Raw genomic sequence first — 18899 nt, 5'->3', positions numbered from 1 at the left:
AAAATTATGTTCAGATGACTTATGAGCATGGAGGCAAAAATTCTGAACAACACATCAGCAAACTGAATCTAGCCACATATAACAAATGTAATACATCACACCCAAGTAGAGTTCATCCCAGGGATGCAAAAATGATTTAAACCTAGAGAACAGAGGCTGGGGTGGGGAGCAGCTGCGGAGATGGAGCCGGCCCGGGGCCCAGCGTAAGGCACTTTCTGGTGACAGTCCCTCCTTTGCCCCCAGGCCTTCACTTTTACGTGGCCTCAGAGTAAAATGAGACGCCCCATTCCTGGCCCTCCATAATTCTCTCTCCATTTCTCCTGCAGGATTCCATGTTTTCGTTGGCCCTGAAATGCCTTATCAGTCTGTCCACCATCATCCTCTTGGGTCTGATCATCGCCTATCACACACGTGAAGTCCAGGTAGGTGCCCTGGCCCTTACCCCGCAGGCAGTGGCCATTTCTTTCGCCTCGCTAAGCCTGTCCTCACCCCAAAACCACTCCCTAAGCAGCTACTCGGATGATTTGATAAGCTGGTATTCAAGATCGTGGCTCCTCCATTGGTTTGGACCCTCATGGGAAAGGGAATTGTGAGGCTGCCCTGTGGCTTTAGAACTGCGACCTCATCTTCATTGGGGGATCCCAGAGGCAACCGTGGCTTTATGATTTAGGGGGCAGTCTGCTCAGCATCCTCTTTAGTATCACTGTACTGTTAGAGCCCCTATGAGTTGCTTTGACTTTTCTCTCTTGCTGGATCCTTTCTGAACTTGAGCCATGGAATCCCCCCAGTGAGACAGAGCTGCCTCGTGTCCTACACACACACACACACACACACACACACACACACACACACTCTGTACCTAATACCGCCAGGCATCTGCATTTCCATGTGGTATAGACTTTACCCCTCCTGGACACTTGCAGGCTGGGAGGAGTCATTTTCCCTCTGGGTGCCCAAGAGTGACTTGGCCCCCAGAGAAACATTGGCCAGGCCTCCAGGGTGCACTTCCAGTTGGCCGACATTGGGAAAATTGTTCAACCTGGGCTGGAAAGGGCAGGCAGGACTGAGCAGATCTGTGGTATCTTCTCCTTACAATTGGTCTCCCCCATCACTGGCCCTTCAGGATGACCTGCTCTGCGGGGAGCTAGGTATCCAGGTGTTTTTTGTCACACATGTGAGCCTGGATATAATCCTGGTCCTTTGGCTGGAGCAGCACAGATGGATCCACACCTGGGTAGCGGCAAGAGACTGACAAAGACCAGAACTCAGAGTCAGAACAACTGGGGTCAGGTCTCAGCCGTGACCTCTTCTCATGGGGTGTCTGGCCAGTTGTTGTGAAGCTGGAGTGAGGAGCATATGAGAAAATGCTCAGTAAACTCAGTCACCTTTTGTTACTCATCCTTTTAGGGACAGATGGGCTATACAGACAGATGTGGGTGTGAGTGCCTCCTCCTAGGGAGTGCGTCTGCTTTCCTGCCAGATGTCAGGGGCTGCTGTGGCTGGCCTAGACACAGAGGCCTTGGCTCCAGGCCATCTCGGCAGGGCTCCACTCTATCAATGACCAGATGACATTAATCCAGAAGGCTGGGACTGTTTAGTCTCTGGAGGTCACAGGTGCTCCGAGAGATGTTGTGTGCTGAGGACTGACTGTCCCACATGCCACCAAGCAGCTTCCCTCCTGGAGCCTGAACTGGACAAAATATGTAGCAACCTAGAACACTGTCCAGTCAGCCCCAGAAAAGAGCCAGGAGTGTAGGCAGGAGTGACAGGGGCAGGAACCAAGACAGGACCAGGAGTCAGTCTGGGCCTCAGACCAGGTTTTACCCTCCCCAAACCAGTCAAGGACCAGGGAGTCCCTCAGCCCCTGTCAGCCGCCATGTCCTTACCTGTGGGGAGTTTGTCTTACTATATATCACCCTGACCTGTGTGGAAGGTGTCACACAGGCCAAAGAAAATGGCAGGATCATAAAGATCAGCTAACAATGCAGGCTTGAGGTGGGGGAAGGAGAGTAGTTCCCAGCCACAACCCCACACTACGGTTCCTCTAAGTCTGACTGCTTCCCCTCTCCATTCCAGACCCATTGGGATTGGAAGAGCCAGGTGCCCCTCCTTCTGACTCTCTTGGCGTCCTTTTTCCCCACTCAGGGCCTGCAGCCTTAGCTTTCAGACCTGATCTGGCCCAGCTGCAGCTGTGACCTCCATCCTGGCCATGTTGCTGACAGGCCAACACTTAGCTGGCCATCCTTTGTCCCATCCTCAGCTCACAGTGAATCTTTGCTTTGTCCTAATTTTGGGCAGAGAAGGTGCTGTTTCAGTCATTGGTCTTGGCTGGCACTCACAGTTTGGAGAAACAAAGTGAAATAAGTGGTTTGGAATCCTGGCCCAGACACTTCAGCCTGAATGACCTGGAGTAAGTAACAACTTCTCTGGGCCGCGGGTTCCCCATCTGAAGTGTGGGAGTCATATTGCCCACTTTGCTTAACTCTTAAGAGGGTTGGTAACAGGAGAGATTCCAGAAATGAAAACTTCAGTCCCTTTCCTGCCCCACTGCTTCCAGCTGGGCCTTGTTCATGTACAAGCTGGGCCCACCAGATGGTCACCGTCACGACTGCCTAGTGCTGGCAGGTGGCTGGGCTTCCTCTCCACGCCGGCCCGACCCTGCCTGCACTCTCAGCTCCATCACCCAGCCCCTTATCCTGCTTGACCCACGGTCTCATGGGAAGTCACCAGTGTCTGGCTCCCTCCGGGCCTCTTACTTTTCCAGTCAAGTTCTTTCCAGACCTTCTCCTGCCAGAGGGAAATGGGAGTGGTTTGGGCCCAGATTGTCATGGGGGGTGTGGCGGGGGAGGCAGGGTGGGCTTGCTCCTCACCTACATCCATTGTAGGCACCTCACCCGGCCATACTGTAATTTTTTGTTCTGTGTTTCCCCCCCCCCCCCCCACCTCAGGGACAATGATGCCATTAATCTTTTCGTTTCTAGGGACTCGGTATCTGACAAAGAGCTGGTGTTCGCAGTGCATGTGTTGAATGAAAGGGGGCTGGATTCAAGATATCTGGTTTCCAAAGCAATTTAGACCATTACTTAGTTCTGTGGTCTTGGGCTTCAGTTTCCTCATCTGTTAACTGGGGCTCCTAAGCCCCCCCAATTCTGTAGTTTTCTGACTGAGGTCTGGTGTGTGGCCAGCGGGGTCCTGCTTCCTGAGAGAGGGCGGACTGCCAGCACTTGATCAGAGCGGAGCCTGGGAAGCACGTTCGGTAGGGAAAGGCCAGCTGCTGCGCATCTGGTGTGAAGTGGGGCAGGGACGGGGGTGGCGCATTGCATCCGCGGGGTGATGTCAGGGCAGTATTTAGGCTCTGCTCACCGCTTCTCTCATCCATACCAGCTGCTGGTCACTTGGCTAAATTTTAGCAGGGACCAGATGACCATGTCTCCACCTCCCCTGCCCCTGCCCCAGATGCTCACATCCAGGCTCCAGGCCCTGGCTCTGCACATGCATGATGCTAGGGAACCTTCTAGAATAGAATTCTTATTTGTTAGTTTGGGCAATTTGTGTTTTCAGAAAGATTCTGAAACATTATTGGGTAAATCTCAATCAAACTCTGGCTTTAAGTCAGAAAGTCTCCAGCTCCAAAGGCCCTCTGAGGTCACTGGGTGTACCCCTCCCTGTGCATGAACCCCTTCTACCTCTGCGGGCCTGCCCATGACGGGGAGTCGCTGCCTTTGAGGGAAGCTGTCCCTCAGTGGGCAGCACAAGGTTTTAGAAAATCTACCCTCCCACAGAGAGAAAATGGGCTTCCCTGGAATTTCCACTCAGCTTGGCTCTGGAGCAGGGAAAGCAGGTGCCCATGTGTCCTGCGAGGCAGCCTCCGACGTTTGAAGATGACCAGCCTGGCTCTGCTTGGTCTTCCCTTGTCTCACTGGTGTGGAGCATGGAGCTTTCAAAGGCTCAGGCATCTGTTCTTCTCAGGCCAGTGTGTCCTGGAAAGAAATGAAAACACAAAAAATAATGATTTTGTTTATTTACCCAAACGTTGAAAACCTTACTCTCCCTTGGAGAGTCCATTTATTCCTGTGATTGGCCAACTCCCAGATGGGCAGTGGGAGCAACCGCCCGGGCTGCAGGCTCACGTTTTCAATGCCATTGGCATGTCCTTGGCTCAAGGCTTAAAACACAGAACTCTTTTTGCCCCCAAAATCCTCCCTCCCCTATTCTTTGATTACCCATCTGGCTCATTCATTCAACGTATACTTATGAGGGTCTCTTCTGTGCAGAGCTGGGACAGGAGACCGATTCTCTGTGCTGGAAACTCTGAAATCACCTTTGCTTCTTCAAGGGGTTGTCAACCTTCAGTAAATCTATAGCTCTAATTAATGTCTCTGGTGTCATCCTGGAGGACAGGATAGCAGGTGGCTGAGAACTATTTTAGTGTAGCCTGGCTTGGTTCAAATCCTGCTCTTTGACACATTCTAGTGTGTATGGTGACCTTTAGTAAGTTACTTAATCCCTTAGTCTATTTCCTTCCTGCAAAATGGGACTAATAATAGTACCCATCACAAAGGGTTGTTGTGCAGATCGAATTAAATAATATATGCAAAACACCTTAGCTTAAATGAGGACCTGTTTGCCTGGCAGACAGGGTGGGAAGGATATCCCAGGTAGAGGTCTTCAAATAAACAACTGCCCAGAGATGGGAAACTGGAGCTGCATTTGGAACACCTCTAGGACCAGGTCCTGAGCAGTGGGGCGGGCCTACTATGGAGCATGGGCAGGACAAGCAGGAACTTGCCTGTTTTGCTGAAGGGTTTTGGCACTGTCCTGTGGGCAACAGTGGAAATCATGGAAGGGGTTCAAGCCGGGGGCTGGGGGAGAAGGGGTAGATGACCAGATCTGCATTTTAGCTGCAGCATGGCAGATGTTGAAAAGGCCAATGTCTGAGGCAGGAAGACCAGCTAGAAGCATATTACCATAGTCCAGAAGCATGTCACCATAGATGGTCACTCCTTGAACCAGGACGGGAGGAGAAGCGGGACATGAGAGATGTTGAGCAAGTGGAATCGACCAGACTTGGTCACCAATTAGGATTGTACTGTCTGTAAGAAGAGGAGTCATCTAGAAGTCACATGAGTAACTCAGTGGCCGGGAGTTCCATTTATTAAAATTGAAACCACAGAAGGAAGTCGGGTGGGGAATGATAACCAGGTCATTTTCGGGCATGTTGAGTTTGAGGTTGGGGGGTGGGCATCCAGCTGCCTCCAGGACAGTGACACAGAGGCCAGGCCTGGATAAGCAGGGGGCAGTGAGATGAGAGGAAGACACAGGACAGATCCCCGGAGGGATATTTTTGAGGTGAGAAGTGGGAGGAGGAAGAGGAGTCCACAAAGGATCTGAAGAAGGAACAGTCAGGGAGGTCAGAGGAGACCCAGGGGCAGAGAAGGGAGTGTAGGGTATGCCATGGGGAGGTCAAGGAGTTGTATTAGGCCTTGGGGAAGTCATTGCGCCACTCCTCAGTGCAGTCACTGGGAGTGGCAGTCACAGGGCAGTGGTGGGACAGGGGAACCAAGTTGGAGGTGAGGAAGTGGAGACGGTGAATACTGGCCAGTCTTCTAAGAAGTTTGGCTGCGAATGGAGGGAAGCCAGGGTGGGAGCTGGAGAAGACACGGCTCTGAGGGGGTGATGGTTGATTCGTGTATGTAGAGTGGAGAGACTGCATGTGTCCATCAGCTGTCAGAAAGGAGCCAGTTGAGAGAGAGAAGTAACCAGTTCTGGTCTAGGAATATACAGAAAGGGAAGGGATCGAGCGCCTCAGGCAGGAAGTGTCCCAGGTCAGAGCCTGGGAACAGGGGTGGGAGAAAGGATGGGAAGGGCAGTGCAGACACTCTCACCTCTGGAGGCCCAGAGAGAAGACTGTATGTCCTTAATGAAGCTGCAGGGACAGGAAGTTGCAGGACAGTGCCTGGCACATAGCAGGTGCTCAACTAGTGTTTGTTGGATTAAATTGGGGGGACCGCTGTGAGCCTAGGATAGGACATAGTTCAGTGGTGGATGTCACATGTTCCGTGTGTGGATGGAAACTTTAGAGACAATTTCCATTTGTGGTTATCGGCTGCATTGAAGGAAGCCTTCTCAGCCTGCATGGTCTGAAGACATCAGCTCCTTGGCCCAGGCATGCTTCCCAGAAATGAGGAGGGAGCTCCGAGCGCCTAGGGTGACTCCAGGACCGCAGGGGTGTAGAGCTTGATAGGAAAATTCCAAATGGTGGCCTCGTCTGCTAAGCTCGCATCCATCTCCTCTCCACTCTAACAAACTCTCCCTGGATAGATGTCTGCACACACAGGAGACTGGAAAGAGGGAGTGCGTTCCAGGGGACAGTGCCCGGGGGACCGCTGTGCATCAGCCGAGGACACCACCCACCCTCCTACCAGCCGGCCTGCACCGGGTGAGGCTGGAAAGGAAGGAGGGAGAGGAGGGGTAGCAGCTCAGCCTCGGCCACAGCCCGCACAGCCCACACAGCCCGCACAGCCCGCACGGCCCGGGCACCCTGGGGCCTTGTCAGACGAGCCTTCGAAGACAGAAAGCTGAGAGGCTGGCACGTTAGCAGCTGCCTCAGTGATGATGACGTCACCTTATCTTGTCTAGTGCTTCATGTATTTTGGGGTGTTCTCACATATATTATGAGACCTTTTGGCTGCCTGACGTCACCTCCCAGACTTTCAGGCTTCGGCATAGATTTTCCTGCTCTTGGAGCCTTTCCGGCCACCCCCACGCCCTGAACAAAGCGCCCCTTTCTAGGAGGTGGCTGGGCATCGGCCCCGGCCCCTGACCCTGCACGTCTCGAGTGGAACTGTAAACACTCAGTGTTGCCCACGCCCGCCCTGGCTGTGTCCATCGGGGACCGACGGGGAGAGAGCACCCAGCACATAGCAGGGATTCAGTAAGTGTAAGCGAATGGATGGGTGACAAACCTGGGCCAGGTGGGGCAGGTTTATTACCCCTCAGCTACAGGAGAGAAAACTGGGCATGTGGCTGAGAAACGGGTCTGAGAAGGCCTGGCGTCTCCCCTGTGCTTTTACCTCATAAGGGGTCTCTGGTCTTGTGGACTGTCCCTGCGAGCTGGCCATGCCACCATGACCCTCCCCGCCGCCTTCTTGTTCCCTCTCGTTGGCCAGCCTTCTCCACCCGTGGATCTGCTGCTGGCCATGGATTGCCATGGTTACCATGCCAGCCCTGGCAGTCTCTGTGTGACATTTTGCTTTTATTTGCTAAATATTTAAACATGTGGGTTTAACTCTTTCTGCCTCAAAGGGGGCTTCCTGCCCCATTGCCCTTTCCTGTAGGTGTGAAGGCCTCCTGCTGCTGTTACCAGGCCACCGAGTCTCACGGCAACCCAGTGATGTGTGCCAGGTGTCGTAGCAAAGCCAGGTTTCTCAGCTGCCCGCGTTGACTTTTGGTTTTGTCACTTGGAAATGTCATCCTGTGCCATGCTTCTCAACAGGGCGTGTGCAGTGTCTTCTAACAGGTGTGAAAACTCCTGCCCTGGCTTGTTGAGACTTGCCCCAGCAGGGAGGGACAGCCCTGGGCCTCTGGAGTCAGCCTTCGGGCTTTACTGATTTCCAGGCAAAGGATGCCTCTTGCCAAGTCCTCTAGAAGCTTCCTTGGCTCCAGGAGTCCAGGATGTTAGAGGTGTCCTCCGCCCCTGAGCACTGGCAGGGGCAGAGGGGAAGCTGATTTCGGAGGAGTCAGTGTTTGTGAATGGGAGGTCGGTGTTGCCTCACTTCCCACTCTCCTCTGCTGCTGGCTCAGAAGAGGTGCTGGGAGGCTCAATCTGTGTGTTGCCTTGGAAACCACACACTGTCCTCACCCTGGGCCCTGTGAAGCGAGGGGGGTGGCACACCTCTCAAGAAGCTTCTGCTGTAATTCAGGGATACAAGAAATCACCCTCCCAACATGGGCAGCTAAGTGAATGAAAGGGTTCTGGGAAAAAATACCCTGCTGCTTGTCCCACCTGTGGGGCTTCTGCCCAGAAGCCTCTGTCACCTTTACCTGGTACAAGGGGCCTGTGGCTTGTCCGTCTGGGATGCCAATCACTGTGTGAGCGTGGACTAACTACTTCTCTCTCAGCCTCAGTTTTGTCATCTGTGTAGTGGGCAGTTTGGACCAGATTCTCTCTGGAGCCTCTGATTGTATCCAGGATTCCATGTCTGAAGGATGTTCAGTGATCAGGAAAGAAAAAAATGAGGGAGAGTAGCTGTGAATATTTTTTGCTAACAATGGCAATACAGTTTGTATTCAGGAAGCCTTTGTGGGGGGTTGTCCAAGCAACCTTGTCCCTTCTCCTAACTGCTTGGCCTCTCTACCTTGCAAGGGAGCCAGCTATCCCCTTAATATAACCTTGAACTTGAAACAGTAAATAATCAAAAAGAGAGTTCTTAGGCTCCAACATCTTAAAGTTTAAAGGTGACTCTTCTGAGACTCTTGCAAATATAAACTGGTCAGACATCTTCAAGCTTTTAGGATAATTAAAGTCAGTGACTGAGCTCCCTTCCTTAGTGCTGAGTTCCAACCTCCTTCCATGAATACAAACTCCCACTTCTCCAAAGTCACCAGGAAGCAAGTGTCAACTTAATAGAATATTCTGGCTCCCTGAGAGTTCCAGTAAAGACCCGCCGTGGCTTTTTTAGTCAATTCATTCTATTTTGTATTGTTTTTGCTACTATTTTTAAATGATGATCTTGTCCCCACAGCAGCAGTTCTCAATCAGGGATGGGCATCACCTCCCCTGTGCATGTCCCTGCCCCGCCGGCTAGTGAACCCCACTGCTGGGGATGTGTGTTTTGAAAGCCCCACAGGGAGGGGTTCCAGTGCATCCACCTGATGAACATCACGCTCCCTTATAGGCTCAGGGAGGGCCACCTCTTCTCTTAGCCATTTTTGTGGCCGTCCCTGCTGTGCCAACAAAGGGTCTTGTACATAGTAGGAGCTCAGTGATTGTAAATCTGGGCTGAAGATAAGTGACTCTCACCCGGCTAGTGTGGCTCAGTGGTTGAGCATCTACCCATGCACCAAGAGGTCACTGGTTCAATTCCCGGGCTGGATCCCCAGCAGGGGGTGTGCAGGAGGCAGCCCATCCATGTTTCTCTCTCATTGTGTTACTGTTTCTTCCCCTCTCTCTAAAATCAATAAAAACATATTTTTTTAAAAAGATAAGTGACTCTCTGAGGATTTGGGAAACTGGAGGCATTGTAGAATGTTTAGTGTTTGGAGGCTTCTTTACGATTATTGCATTGTACTACCAAGAAAATTTGGATAGTTCTAGTCTACCAAGGAGGGGGTCAGCACTGTAGGGAGCTGGGGGTTGCCTTCTCAGGGTAGCATTCCAAGCCCATCAGCACTGGGATGCTGCTCTGGGTTCCCGGCTTTTGCTCCTGATCCTTGCAGGGCTAGTCTCCTGTAAGCCCTGGCTGCCTGGCCAGGCCCCAAGCTGTCTGGTCCTTTCTTCCTCCTGCTCTCCAAGGGGCTAGTTCCTGTTTCCTGTGCCCACTCACTGGTCACCTAGAGCCATAGTGCCCCTGCCAGTAACCTAGCCCTCAGGACCACATCTGACTCCATGGGCAAGACAAGTCTGCGTGGTTTGCTTCTGGTGTTCCCTTTAGACACTGAGCCTTGAGCTGCAGGTGGCCTGGGTGGGCCAGGCTTCAGCAGTCCCTGATGAAACACCCCAACTTCCCTGGCATATTTAGGAGCCCTGTCTCAGCCCTGACCCCACCGGTCTACGCAGGGATGTGAGCTGGTCAGTACAGAGGGCCACCTACCTGCTTTTCCATTCCCTTACTGTAGTCAAAGTCAACCGGCGCCTTTTGGTTTGCATAGCAGCCTGCTAGCTCACATTGAGTCAAATGTTCACTAAAACCCTCCGTGTTCTTCACAGAGCTGCTAAGCCACAGGCTCTCCCGCCCATCTCCTACCCTTGCTTGTACAGTCGGCTTTTGGGGACAAGAGCTGCCCCTTTTGTTTGTCTCTCTTGGTTTCCCCACATTCATTTCAGCCCTTCATTCTAGCCTGCCTGGGTTTTTAGCCTCTCACTCAGCAACACGTGTTTGGGCCTCCCAGCTTCCTGTCCTCCCACATTGGATGAGCCTGACAATGACAGCTTCATCCAAAGCCTCGATACAAATGTGGAACCAGAAATGGACTCTAAGGAAGCCAACTTCCTTTTGTTGGATTAAAGACAGGAGGAATGGAGAAAAAGAAATTCAAGGACTTGCAAACCTTTCTCATTCTAAACGTTCTGTGGCCTCCCCTTAGGCTGTGGTTACACGCTCCCTCCCTCCACGCTCTGGTGCAGGATGGAGCAGAGTGAACCCCATCTTTGTTCCGCTCACGGTCTGTGAAAGTGGGTGAAGTGGGTGCTTGCCCACCAGGCAGAACTGGGGTGTCGCAAATGTTGCTCCTACAGGCTGTGTCTTAGAAGAGCATTGCTGCATGGCCACCTGTCCCCGTGGCTCCAGCATTCCCAGAGTCACTCTCAGCCACTGCTGGCGTGGCCGTGATTGTTCACCTGTGGCACCACTGGCCACTGCCACAAACAAGAGATCAGTAACTAGTCACAATGGAGCTGTCCACCAGGTACCGAACAGCTGGAGCCTCAGTACCATGAGGCAGGCATGCCCCTGACACTGCTGTGTTAGTGACCATGGGCCCTGCCCCTCGCTCCTCTCAGTTCCTTCATTTGTGCAACCTGGGCAGGGAGCTGAGTGCTCTCCAAGGCTCCTTCAGCTCTCTCTGGTGCCTCTTGCTAGAATGTGCTAGAAACCTTATTGATTTGAGAGCAAAGAGAAATGACCACTGCTGAGTGTGAGTGTGGAATCGGGGTGGGGGTGGGGTGAGCAGGGTGATATTTGCCTTCCTGCTGTAGTTAGAAATAGAAACTGTTGTCCACCTCCCCTGAGGACTGGACAAAAGGTGATTAATTCACTCGACACGGAGCTATTGAAGGTCTGTTCTGAGCCGGGCACCTCAGGGACGGCAAGGTCCCTGCCCTAAACGGGCCTGTGACCTGAGGGGGAGATAAGTGCTCATTTTCCCACCTTGGCTGCCCAGTGCTGAGAGCTGCGCTGTGGAACAAGGGTGGGGGGGCATAGCGAGGGACTCCCCTTGGATAGGAACGAGGCGCCTGCTGTGCAGGGGCTTTGAGATGGGCCTTGACAGCTGGGCAGAGTCCTTGCAGGTGCAGGCGCAGGTGCAGGGGGTGAGGGTGCCTCAGGGGAAGGGATCTGTCTGAGCAGATGTGGAGAGCCGGGAAAGCTCTGAGCTTCTGGGAGATGGGAGGGAAGCAGTCGGCCTAAAGGCAGGGGTGAAAGTGAGAACAAAAAGGGAGGCTGGAGTCAGATCCTGGCCAGCTGGAGCAGGAGAGATTAGGGCTCCACGTCTACAGCAGTAGCTGCATAACTGTTAGGAGGGGCTCAGGGATGGCAATCTGATGGGGGACAGGGAAGTCAGGGGACTGATCCCCAAGTTGTGTTAGTAGAGCATTTTCCATAGGATTGAGGAAATATCACTAGTCAGTAGTAAGACCAAAGGGTGGGCTGGGGTGTGGAGACTGGTGGAAATGATGGCAGAGGCCCACCCCCTCCCCAGTCTGGGCACCTGCTTTGACTTTAAAGCCCAGGGTTGATTGGGCTGGAGGAAATGCTGAAAAAAATCTCCTTCCTTGGGGGATCTTTAGTAGTAAAAATGACAGCCACCTGGTACACTCTTGTTCAAGAGTGAGAGGAATGAAAAAAACCCTCCTCCTGGCCCCAGAATCTGAGCGTCTGTGATCTCATGGATGGAACATGAGCCGCCAGGACCAGGGCCTGTAGGAGCCAAGCTCGTCTCGCACTGTTGGATCTTTTGAGATGTTTAGCAGGGAACTGAGACTTTACAAGAACCTCAAGATTTTACAATACTGTTCTTTTCTTATTGTTCCCAAGCCGAGCCTCCACCTAAAAATACTCCATTCCCAGGTGTTCTTGGTGACTGAGTCCCCTCCAGTAGGGAGTTTGGTTTTTCCTTGACCTACAGCACCCGCCTGCAGGTTTGGGGAGGGGCCTGGCCCGAACAGAAGGGCCACCCTCCCAGAGGCTTGGCTGTTGCCTGAGGGAGCAGTGATGTCACTCAAGACTGGAGGGGGGGTGTCTCAGTTTGTAGTGGGCTTGACAGGTGCACATGCAGGGGAGAGGTAGGAGCAGGAGAGGAGCTGCCTGTGGCCTGGGCAGCACCCGTCTGTGGCTCACGCTGCTGTTGGCTCTGGCAGGAGCGCTTCCCAGCAGCTGCCCTGAGTCAGTCTTTCCTTCTCTCGGCTTCTTTTCGGGCCTCTTATCAGCATGATCTGAACCCGCTTCTTTCCACCTGGCTCTCCTTTCTCTCTCGCGTCTATCTTGCCTCTCTTTCCTATCTAACCCCGTGCGCCTGTTGCTCTGGGCCGGCTTCATGTGTGTGGCTTGCAGGCTGAATCGACAGGGCTGAGTTTTCCAGCTGGTCCTGCCTGGCTCTGGAAAAAAAGAGGAGGACAGTGAGCGACAGGATCGCTTGGAGCAGAGAACATTCTGATCTGGATGAGCTTGCAGGATAAATTTAGTTCCCAGGGCTGGTGCAATATTCTAATTTGGTGGGAGTCCTCGGACACCCATGGCGGGGAGTGGACGTGTCTTCCCTTACCTGCCTGGTCCGCTTGGGGGGCCACAGGAAACTCAAGGTTTACCACCATTAGGCAGAAGCGCAGTTTCGGCAGCCCTGACCCGACACAGGATTTATTCATCTGCCGCCAAATTTCCTTCCAGCCCCTTTCTAGCTGTTTGCCGTTCTTGAAGCTTCTGCATTTTTACGGCTGGCGTATTTCAACGTGGAAATCCAGATGAATAGTCTGTACCAGCTGTGCCCTCATGTTCTTAGGATCAAATCAATAAGGAGTAAAATATTCATTGGGACTTTCTGAGAAAGACGTGAAACATGGCACAGAGTGGAGCATTTTCGACTCAGAATCAGGAGTTTGAATCCAGTTCTGCTGCTAACAGGTGACTCAGGCATATCACTGAGCTTCCCTGAGCCGCTTCCCCCTCCGTGTAGGGGGATCCCAGTGGCCACAAAGGCGTGCTGTGCACCAGCTACAGGAGCTGGGCGAAGGGCTCCCGAGAGCCTGGCGCAACAGGGGCCAATAATGTTTAATTGGGGACCCTCCTTGCCAAGCTGATCGCTGCTGCAAGGCCTCGCCCCCCGCGCATGGCACGGCGCTCCAGCTCATACCTGCTGGAGGCAACCACTGGACACCTGTAGCCCCTTTAGATGAAGTTTCTGGGGCCCCCGCTGACCATTCCCACGGTCCTTCCTTAGCTGGTGGTCAGGAATTCTCCCCGGGGGCCTCCCTTCCCAAACCTCTGCCCTCCCCCTGCCCACGGCCCCGTTTCCTGTTGTTTCTCCTAAACAGAGTCAGGAAGCAGAAACACTGGTGTGTGCTGTGTTAACGGGCACTGCAGGGCTCTGGGGAGCCTGTTGCCCTGTTCAGGAAAGACTGGCTGGCTCCTACCAGCCCAGGCCCGCGTTACGAAAGCAGGCTTATTGCTGACGCACAGGGCATGGGACCGCTCAGCCGCCTCGGGAGCCCGGGAATGGATCTAGTAGGGATGGTGGGCAGCCCCGTGGCAGGTGCACGGGCCACAGGTGGCAGCTCCCTGACAGGAGGGTGAAGGTAAAAATAATAATAGCAACAAAGCGCTGAGAACAGTGCTACATGGTTTACAAAATTTATCTCATTTAATCTTTACCCTGTCCCCGATTTATTCCCATCCATCCTGTATTCATTTCCTGTTGCTGCTATAACAAATTACCACAAACTTAGTGCCTTCAAATAACACAAGTTTACTATCTTTCAGTTCTGGAGGTCAGAAGTCTAAAATTAGTCTTACTGCCCTGACCGGTGTTGCTCAGTGGTTAGAGCATCAGCCTGCGTACCGAAGGGTCACGGGTTCAATTCCTGGGCCCCACTTGGTTGAACACACTGGAAAACAGGACTCAACACTCCTCGGGTTCAAACTGTGAAATATGCATTCGGAAGACAAAAATTCACTATCTGCCTATGGAAGACTAGGTTTTCCTGTTTTGAAGAAATTCATCTGTCTCAGGGCAGACAGATGTTGATGAGTGTTTATAAGGGTGGCACTATGAGCCAGAAATGATACCGCTGGTCACCAAGGTGACAGGTGTCCATTCTGACCTACAGCTCAGAGGGTTTTGCTGTCAGAAGCATCATTCAGACCCCCTGGCTGTTGGAGCAGCCTGGTCGAAGCTGCTGTCCTTTCAGCTGCGGCCCTAATGTGATTATGGTAAAATGTTTGCAGTTGCCTGGGGCCTGCTGGGATGCCCTAGTAATCCACCCATGCACCTTGCTGGTGGTCACAAATGTCCCTTCTTGTTCCCAAATCACCGGAGTCTCTAGGAATCTGCCCAGGGAAGGAAGACCCTCAGGCTCACTGGTGGGTTGGGCCCAGGGAATTTCTGAGCCATTTCTCAGGCCTGGCCACAGACCAAAGCCCAATGCATTCAGCTGGGGCAGAGGCCAGGTGAAGAAAGAGAGCTCTGTCCCCCAAAACAGGCACTTCCCAGCCTTGGTGAGCCATAAGAGAGGGCAGAGCAGTGACTTGTCATGGTAAACAAGGGCCCTCAAAATACAGGCAGGAGTCCCTTCCAACAGGACAGAACGAATGCATGAAAAGTCTGGAGAACGGCGCTAAGGAGGAACCTCTGGGTGGCAGCCACAGGAAACCTGCAGGGGACACTAGGACCCTTCTCCCTCCTCGTGATATGGGCCCCGGCATACCTGTGTCAGCAGGCAGGGCGTTGGGCAAACTCAAGTTTCCTGGGCTTGAGTCTGGCTGGAGGGTTTCAGTAAATGGATCCTATTTTTTTCTGTAATTTTCTAGGTATTGTGTTTCTCCTTGTATTCTTAGGTTATAAATATTCATTGGCAGCTGGTAGTCTTCCTAAAACACGACCTTGAGCAGGTCATCCTCTATCACATATGCTCACCCTTCAGGGACTTCTAGATAAAGCTGAACCCCTGAGCCTGAACTTCAAAGCCCCACCTCTGAGGCTGGGCTCCATGCTGTCCAGGGCTGGCCCAGGACAGCTGCCCTGTGGTCCCCGAATATGGACCAATCCTACCCGTCCCCCTCCCTGCATTTATGTGAACTCTCCTCCTTCCTTGATGGGGCGCGAGTTCCTGGACACAGGGCAGTGCATGTGCTTCTCTGCGATGCGGTGAACACAGTGCCCGCTCATGCCAGCAAGCTCAGAAAGCACACATGGACCGTATTCCCCTCTCTAGCGGGAGTCAAGGGGATCTGGTACAGATCCCAGCTCTGCCTCTTATTAGCTCTAAAACCTTGGGCTAGTTGCTTAAGCCTCTCTGCCTCAGTTTCCTCATCTGTAAAACAGAATCATATCAGCTTTTTCCTCAACGGGTCGCTGTGGCCAGTAGATGAAATAATACGCAGAAAGCCCTCTGCAGAGTGATAGCACAGGGTAGGGGTTCAATACGGTAACTGCCATTAGGTTTGTTGCTCTTTTTATTTCATCCCACCCTCACTGCCAGTGCCTGCACACAGTAGGTGCTAATAATTGCAGAATCGATATACAAGTGAATGAACATTGAGCTACGGTCTTCTTCCCCCACTGGTGGATGTGGGCCCTTCCTCTTTTGGGGCGCACCTGCTCGCGCCTCCCACGGAGCTGCCACGAGCATTCTCAGAGCACCTGTGAGCTGATGTGACAAACGGAGCACTGGAGGTGGAGTTTTTCACACTTGGATTACACATCCTCTTGGGGTGTCAGCTCTTCAGGCTCTTCTCGGGAACCTTTCCCAGGTCCTGCAGCTGCTGCGGGAAGCGCCAGCCGTGGAGGAAGCTGTGCCTGTGCCATCCTGTTCATTTCCTCCCCGGTTTTCTGCTGTCACTTTAGCAGGCGAGTGCACTTAAAAATAAGTGGCAAAAGTTGCACTTGTTTGAAGTGTAAGATATGTCACTCTCAGAAAGGAATTTTGTTCTTACGGTACAAAAGATAAGAAAGAGATCTCTAGTTAAATAGCCTCTTCGGCCAGCTCTTCTCTCGGGGCTGCGAGCGCGTCCTCTGTCCCTCGGGCCTGGGCTCCAGGGGAGAAGGCGCGCTGGCTGCAGAGTGGGCGCAGCCTCCGGGCGGGGCTTTCTCATTGATCTATTTTCTTCCCGGGAACGGAGCCTACAGAAGCTGCAGAGGTGCTCTCCTAATGATCGTGGATAGAAAAGAACCAAAAGTGATTCTGGGGGTCTCGTGGTCTCGTGGGGCCTTAACTGTCACCGCGTGCTGACATCTTTTCAGGATGTGAAGGGCCTTCTCCCATTTTGCCAAGACAATGGTCTTCTTTAGTCAGAGGGACTTAGCGGAGAAGCAGGGCTTTCCGTGTGAAACTGAAGGGCCTCCCCTGTGTGGAGTGGGGGCCTTCCCCAGCTGCCTTCTCCTGGTCTCCCCTAGAATCTCAAAGAAAGGAGGCTGGAGGCTGGATTCCACTGGCCAGCTCTGGCCCGGGACAGCTTTGTGGAGAGAGTCTTGGTCTGTTTCCCTCTAACGGGTGGCTCCTGGTGAAGCCTGGAGTCCAGGGACTGAATTCCTAGGCTGGCTGTCATCACACTGGTGCCCAGCATTGCTCTGCACAGGGATAGGTGATATCTGCTGTCCCAGTGTGTCCTGTATCCTGGCCACTTATAGCAGACCCGCTCTGGAGCTCTGCACTGGGTCCCATGACAAACCCTGGCCCTGAACACTCATCTCCTGGGTGAAGGTGAGTCAGAAACACGCCCCCCCCACCCCCCTTGCCAACTCTGGCTCCTGTGTCTCTGTCCTGTGGCAGAGCAGCAGCTCTGTGAAGACAGAGGGAGGTACCCACGCCAGCACAGGGCCCTCAATAAATACCCAGTGGGGATTCAATAAATCCCTACCCACAATTAAATTCCCCAGAATTGTACCCGGGCCTCTCTGGTTCATTTTGTAGGTGGTTACAGAGCTGAGCATGGCACAATATATCTTCTCAAGAAAGTGAGGCTCAGCCTGGCCGGGGTGGATCAGTTGGTTGAGTGTTGTCCTGTGCACCAAAAAGTCATCGGTTCAGTTCCTGGTCAGGACACGTGCCCAGGTTACAGGTTTAGTCCCCTGTCTGGATGTGTACAGGAGGGAACACATTGACGTTTTTCTCTCTCCATCTCCCTTCCTTTCCCTCTAAAATCAATAAAAACATATTAAAAAAGAAAAGAAAAGAAAAGTGAGGCTCAGAGGGCTTAATTAACTTGCCAAAGATCACATAGCTGTTCAGTTGAAGAGAGATCATTTGAGCCCTACTCTGCCTGACTCCAAAGTTCCAATTCTTTCCACCATCTTTGACTGTCTCCAGGAATTAGGATATCCTTGCCCTAATGTTCATGGTAATATGGCGACCATTAATATGAGCTTTAAATGACCCCATTGCCAGGCTCTCTCTGCCTTCTGTTCTAGGGGAAGGAATGAGGCGGATTATCCTGGTGGCCTTTTCACCCCCCTCTCCTGGGACTGTCCTCATTAGGAGTGAGATGACACTGTCTTAGGGCTGGCTCTTTTAGGTACTAATTTGTCCCAGGCTCCTTAGGAAGCCGGGCAGAGCACTCCCTGTTTCTGGGTGCACACCAGGCTGACAGGCTTGAGCCCCAGTTCCCAAATGCCTTTTCATTTCCTGGTTTAGTGATTGTTTCAATTCCACCAGCTCCATTTGAAAAACTCTTTCATTTATTGCAAAAGCAAACCACAGAATCAAAAAGACCGTATTCTATCTCCCAGGCGCTGCCTCATTTCCTGCCCCATGACTGACAAGTGCTCAGAAGCACCTTGCACACCTGGGCAAGTGTTTGCTGTGCGCACCAACCTGTGGGGCCATCAGGCTGGGCTGTGTGGGGGGCTCGGTCCCCCCTGGGCTCCCAGCATCAGGCATTTCCGAACCCACTGCTTTATGGGCACAGCCAGTTCTTGAATCATGGCTGTCTCCCAAACCACAAATTTGCAACCAGTTCACTATGGGCCTTTGTAGCCAGATGAATTGTAGCCTGAGAAGTCTGTGCACCTAAATTCATCCAATTAAAAATTATATCTAAACATTCATGTATGAAAGATATGAATGACCTACGGTGACCTCAGTAACTTAAGCAGAGGCTACTTAAGGAACCACACAGCTGTGGGAAATTCAGCCCTGACCACTAACTATGAAGAAATGGCCTCCCTTGTTACCCAGAAGCAGGCCCTGGGAGATGGGCAGGAAAGAGCTCTCCAGAAGGTCAGTGAACGACCTCCCCTGCCTCTTCAGAACAGGGCTGGCTGACATATGACAGGCATGCTGCTGGAGTCCCGTGAGGCCCAGAGCAGACATGACTAATCAATCCCAGCATTCTTTCTACATGAGCTCAGATGCCTTCCCAGAATCCTCACAAAGCACTCTGGGCAAGCTGACATGAGAGAAGCTCCTCTTATCTTTCCCTGGGTAGTGCCATCTCCTGCTGCACCTCAGTGCCCCATGCCCAGCTCCCACATACTGCTGCTCCTGCAACTCTGGCTCAACCACAGACAAGGCGCTTGTTCCTCGGGGCCTCAGTCCAGCTGAGTAACTTAGTAACTGAAAGGGAGACCAGACAGGCAATAGTGAAGCGTACTGAGCATGACAACTGTCACCTCCACAGTCCAAGCCTTTTCTCTCCTCAATTCCTCACTCTAAAAACTGGTATTGCCCGAAAGGCCTGATGGAGTCATTTACATGAAGGACCTAAGAGAATCTCTCCACCTGGGCATGAGGTCGTTTAAGGTAGGCTTCATTG

At 52.6% G+C, this 18899-nt stretch overlaps 1 protein-coding gene across 2 annotated transcripts in view; it reads left to right on the top strand.

The window, feature by feature from the left end:
- The window catches only part of KCNN3 (potassium calcium-activated channel subfamily N member 3), a 125221-nt gene that overhangs the window by 41163 nt on the left and 65159 nt on the right, over positions 1 to 18899 (top strand). For both annotated transcript variants that reach the window (XM_016221660.2, XM_016221661.2), the window contains exon 2: positions 327 to 422. In XM_016221660.2, coding sequence (XP_016077146.2) covers positions 327 to 422 — 96 coding nt within the window. The remainder of the gene's footprint in view (positions 1 to 326; positions 423 to 18899) is intronic.

The sequence above is a fragment of the Miniopterus natalensis genome, chromosome 19 (assembly GCF_054644295.1).
Source record: "Miniopterus natalensis isolate mMinNat1 chromosome 19, mMinNat1.hap1, whole genome shotgun sequence".
Lineage (NCBI taxonomy): Eukaryota > Metazoa > Chordata > Mammalia > Chiroptera > Miniopteridae > Miniopterus > Miniopterus natalensis.
The sequence above is the reverse complement of the archived record's forward strand: the minus strand, read 5'-3'. Positions and strand labels throughout refer to the sequence as shown.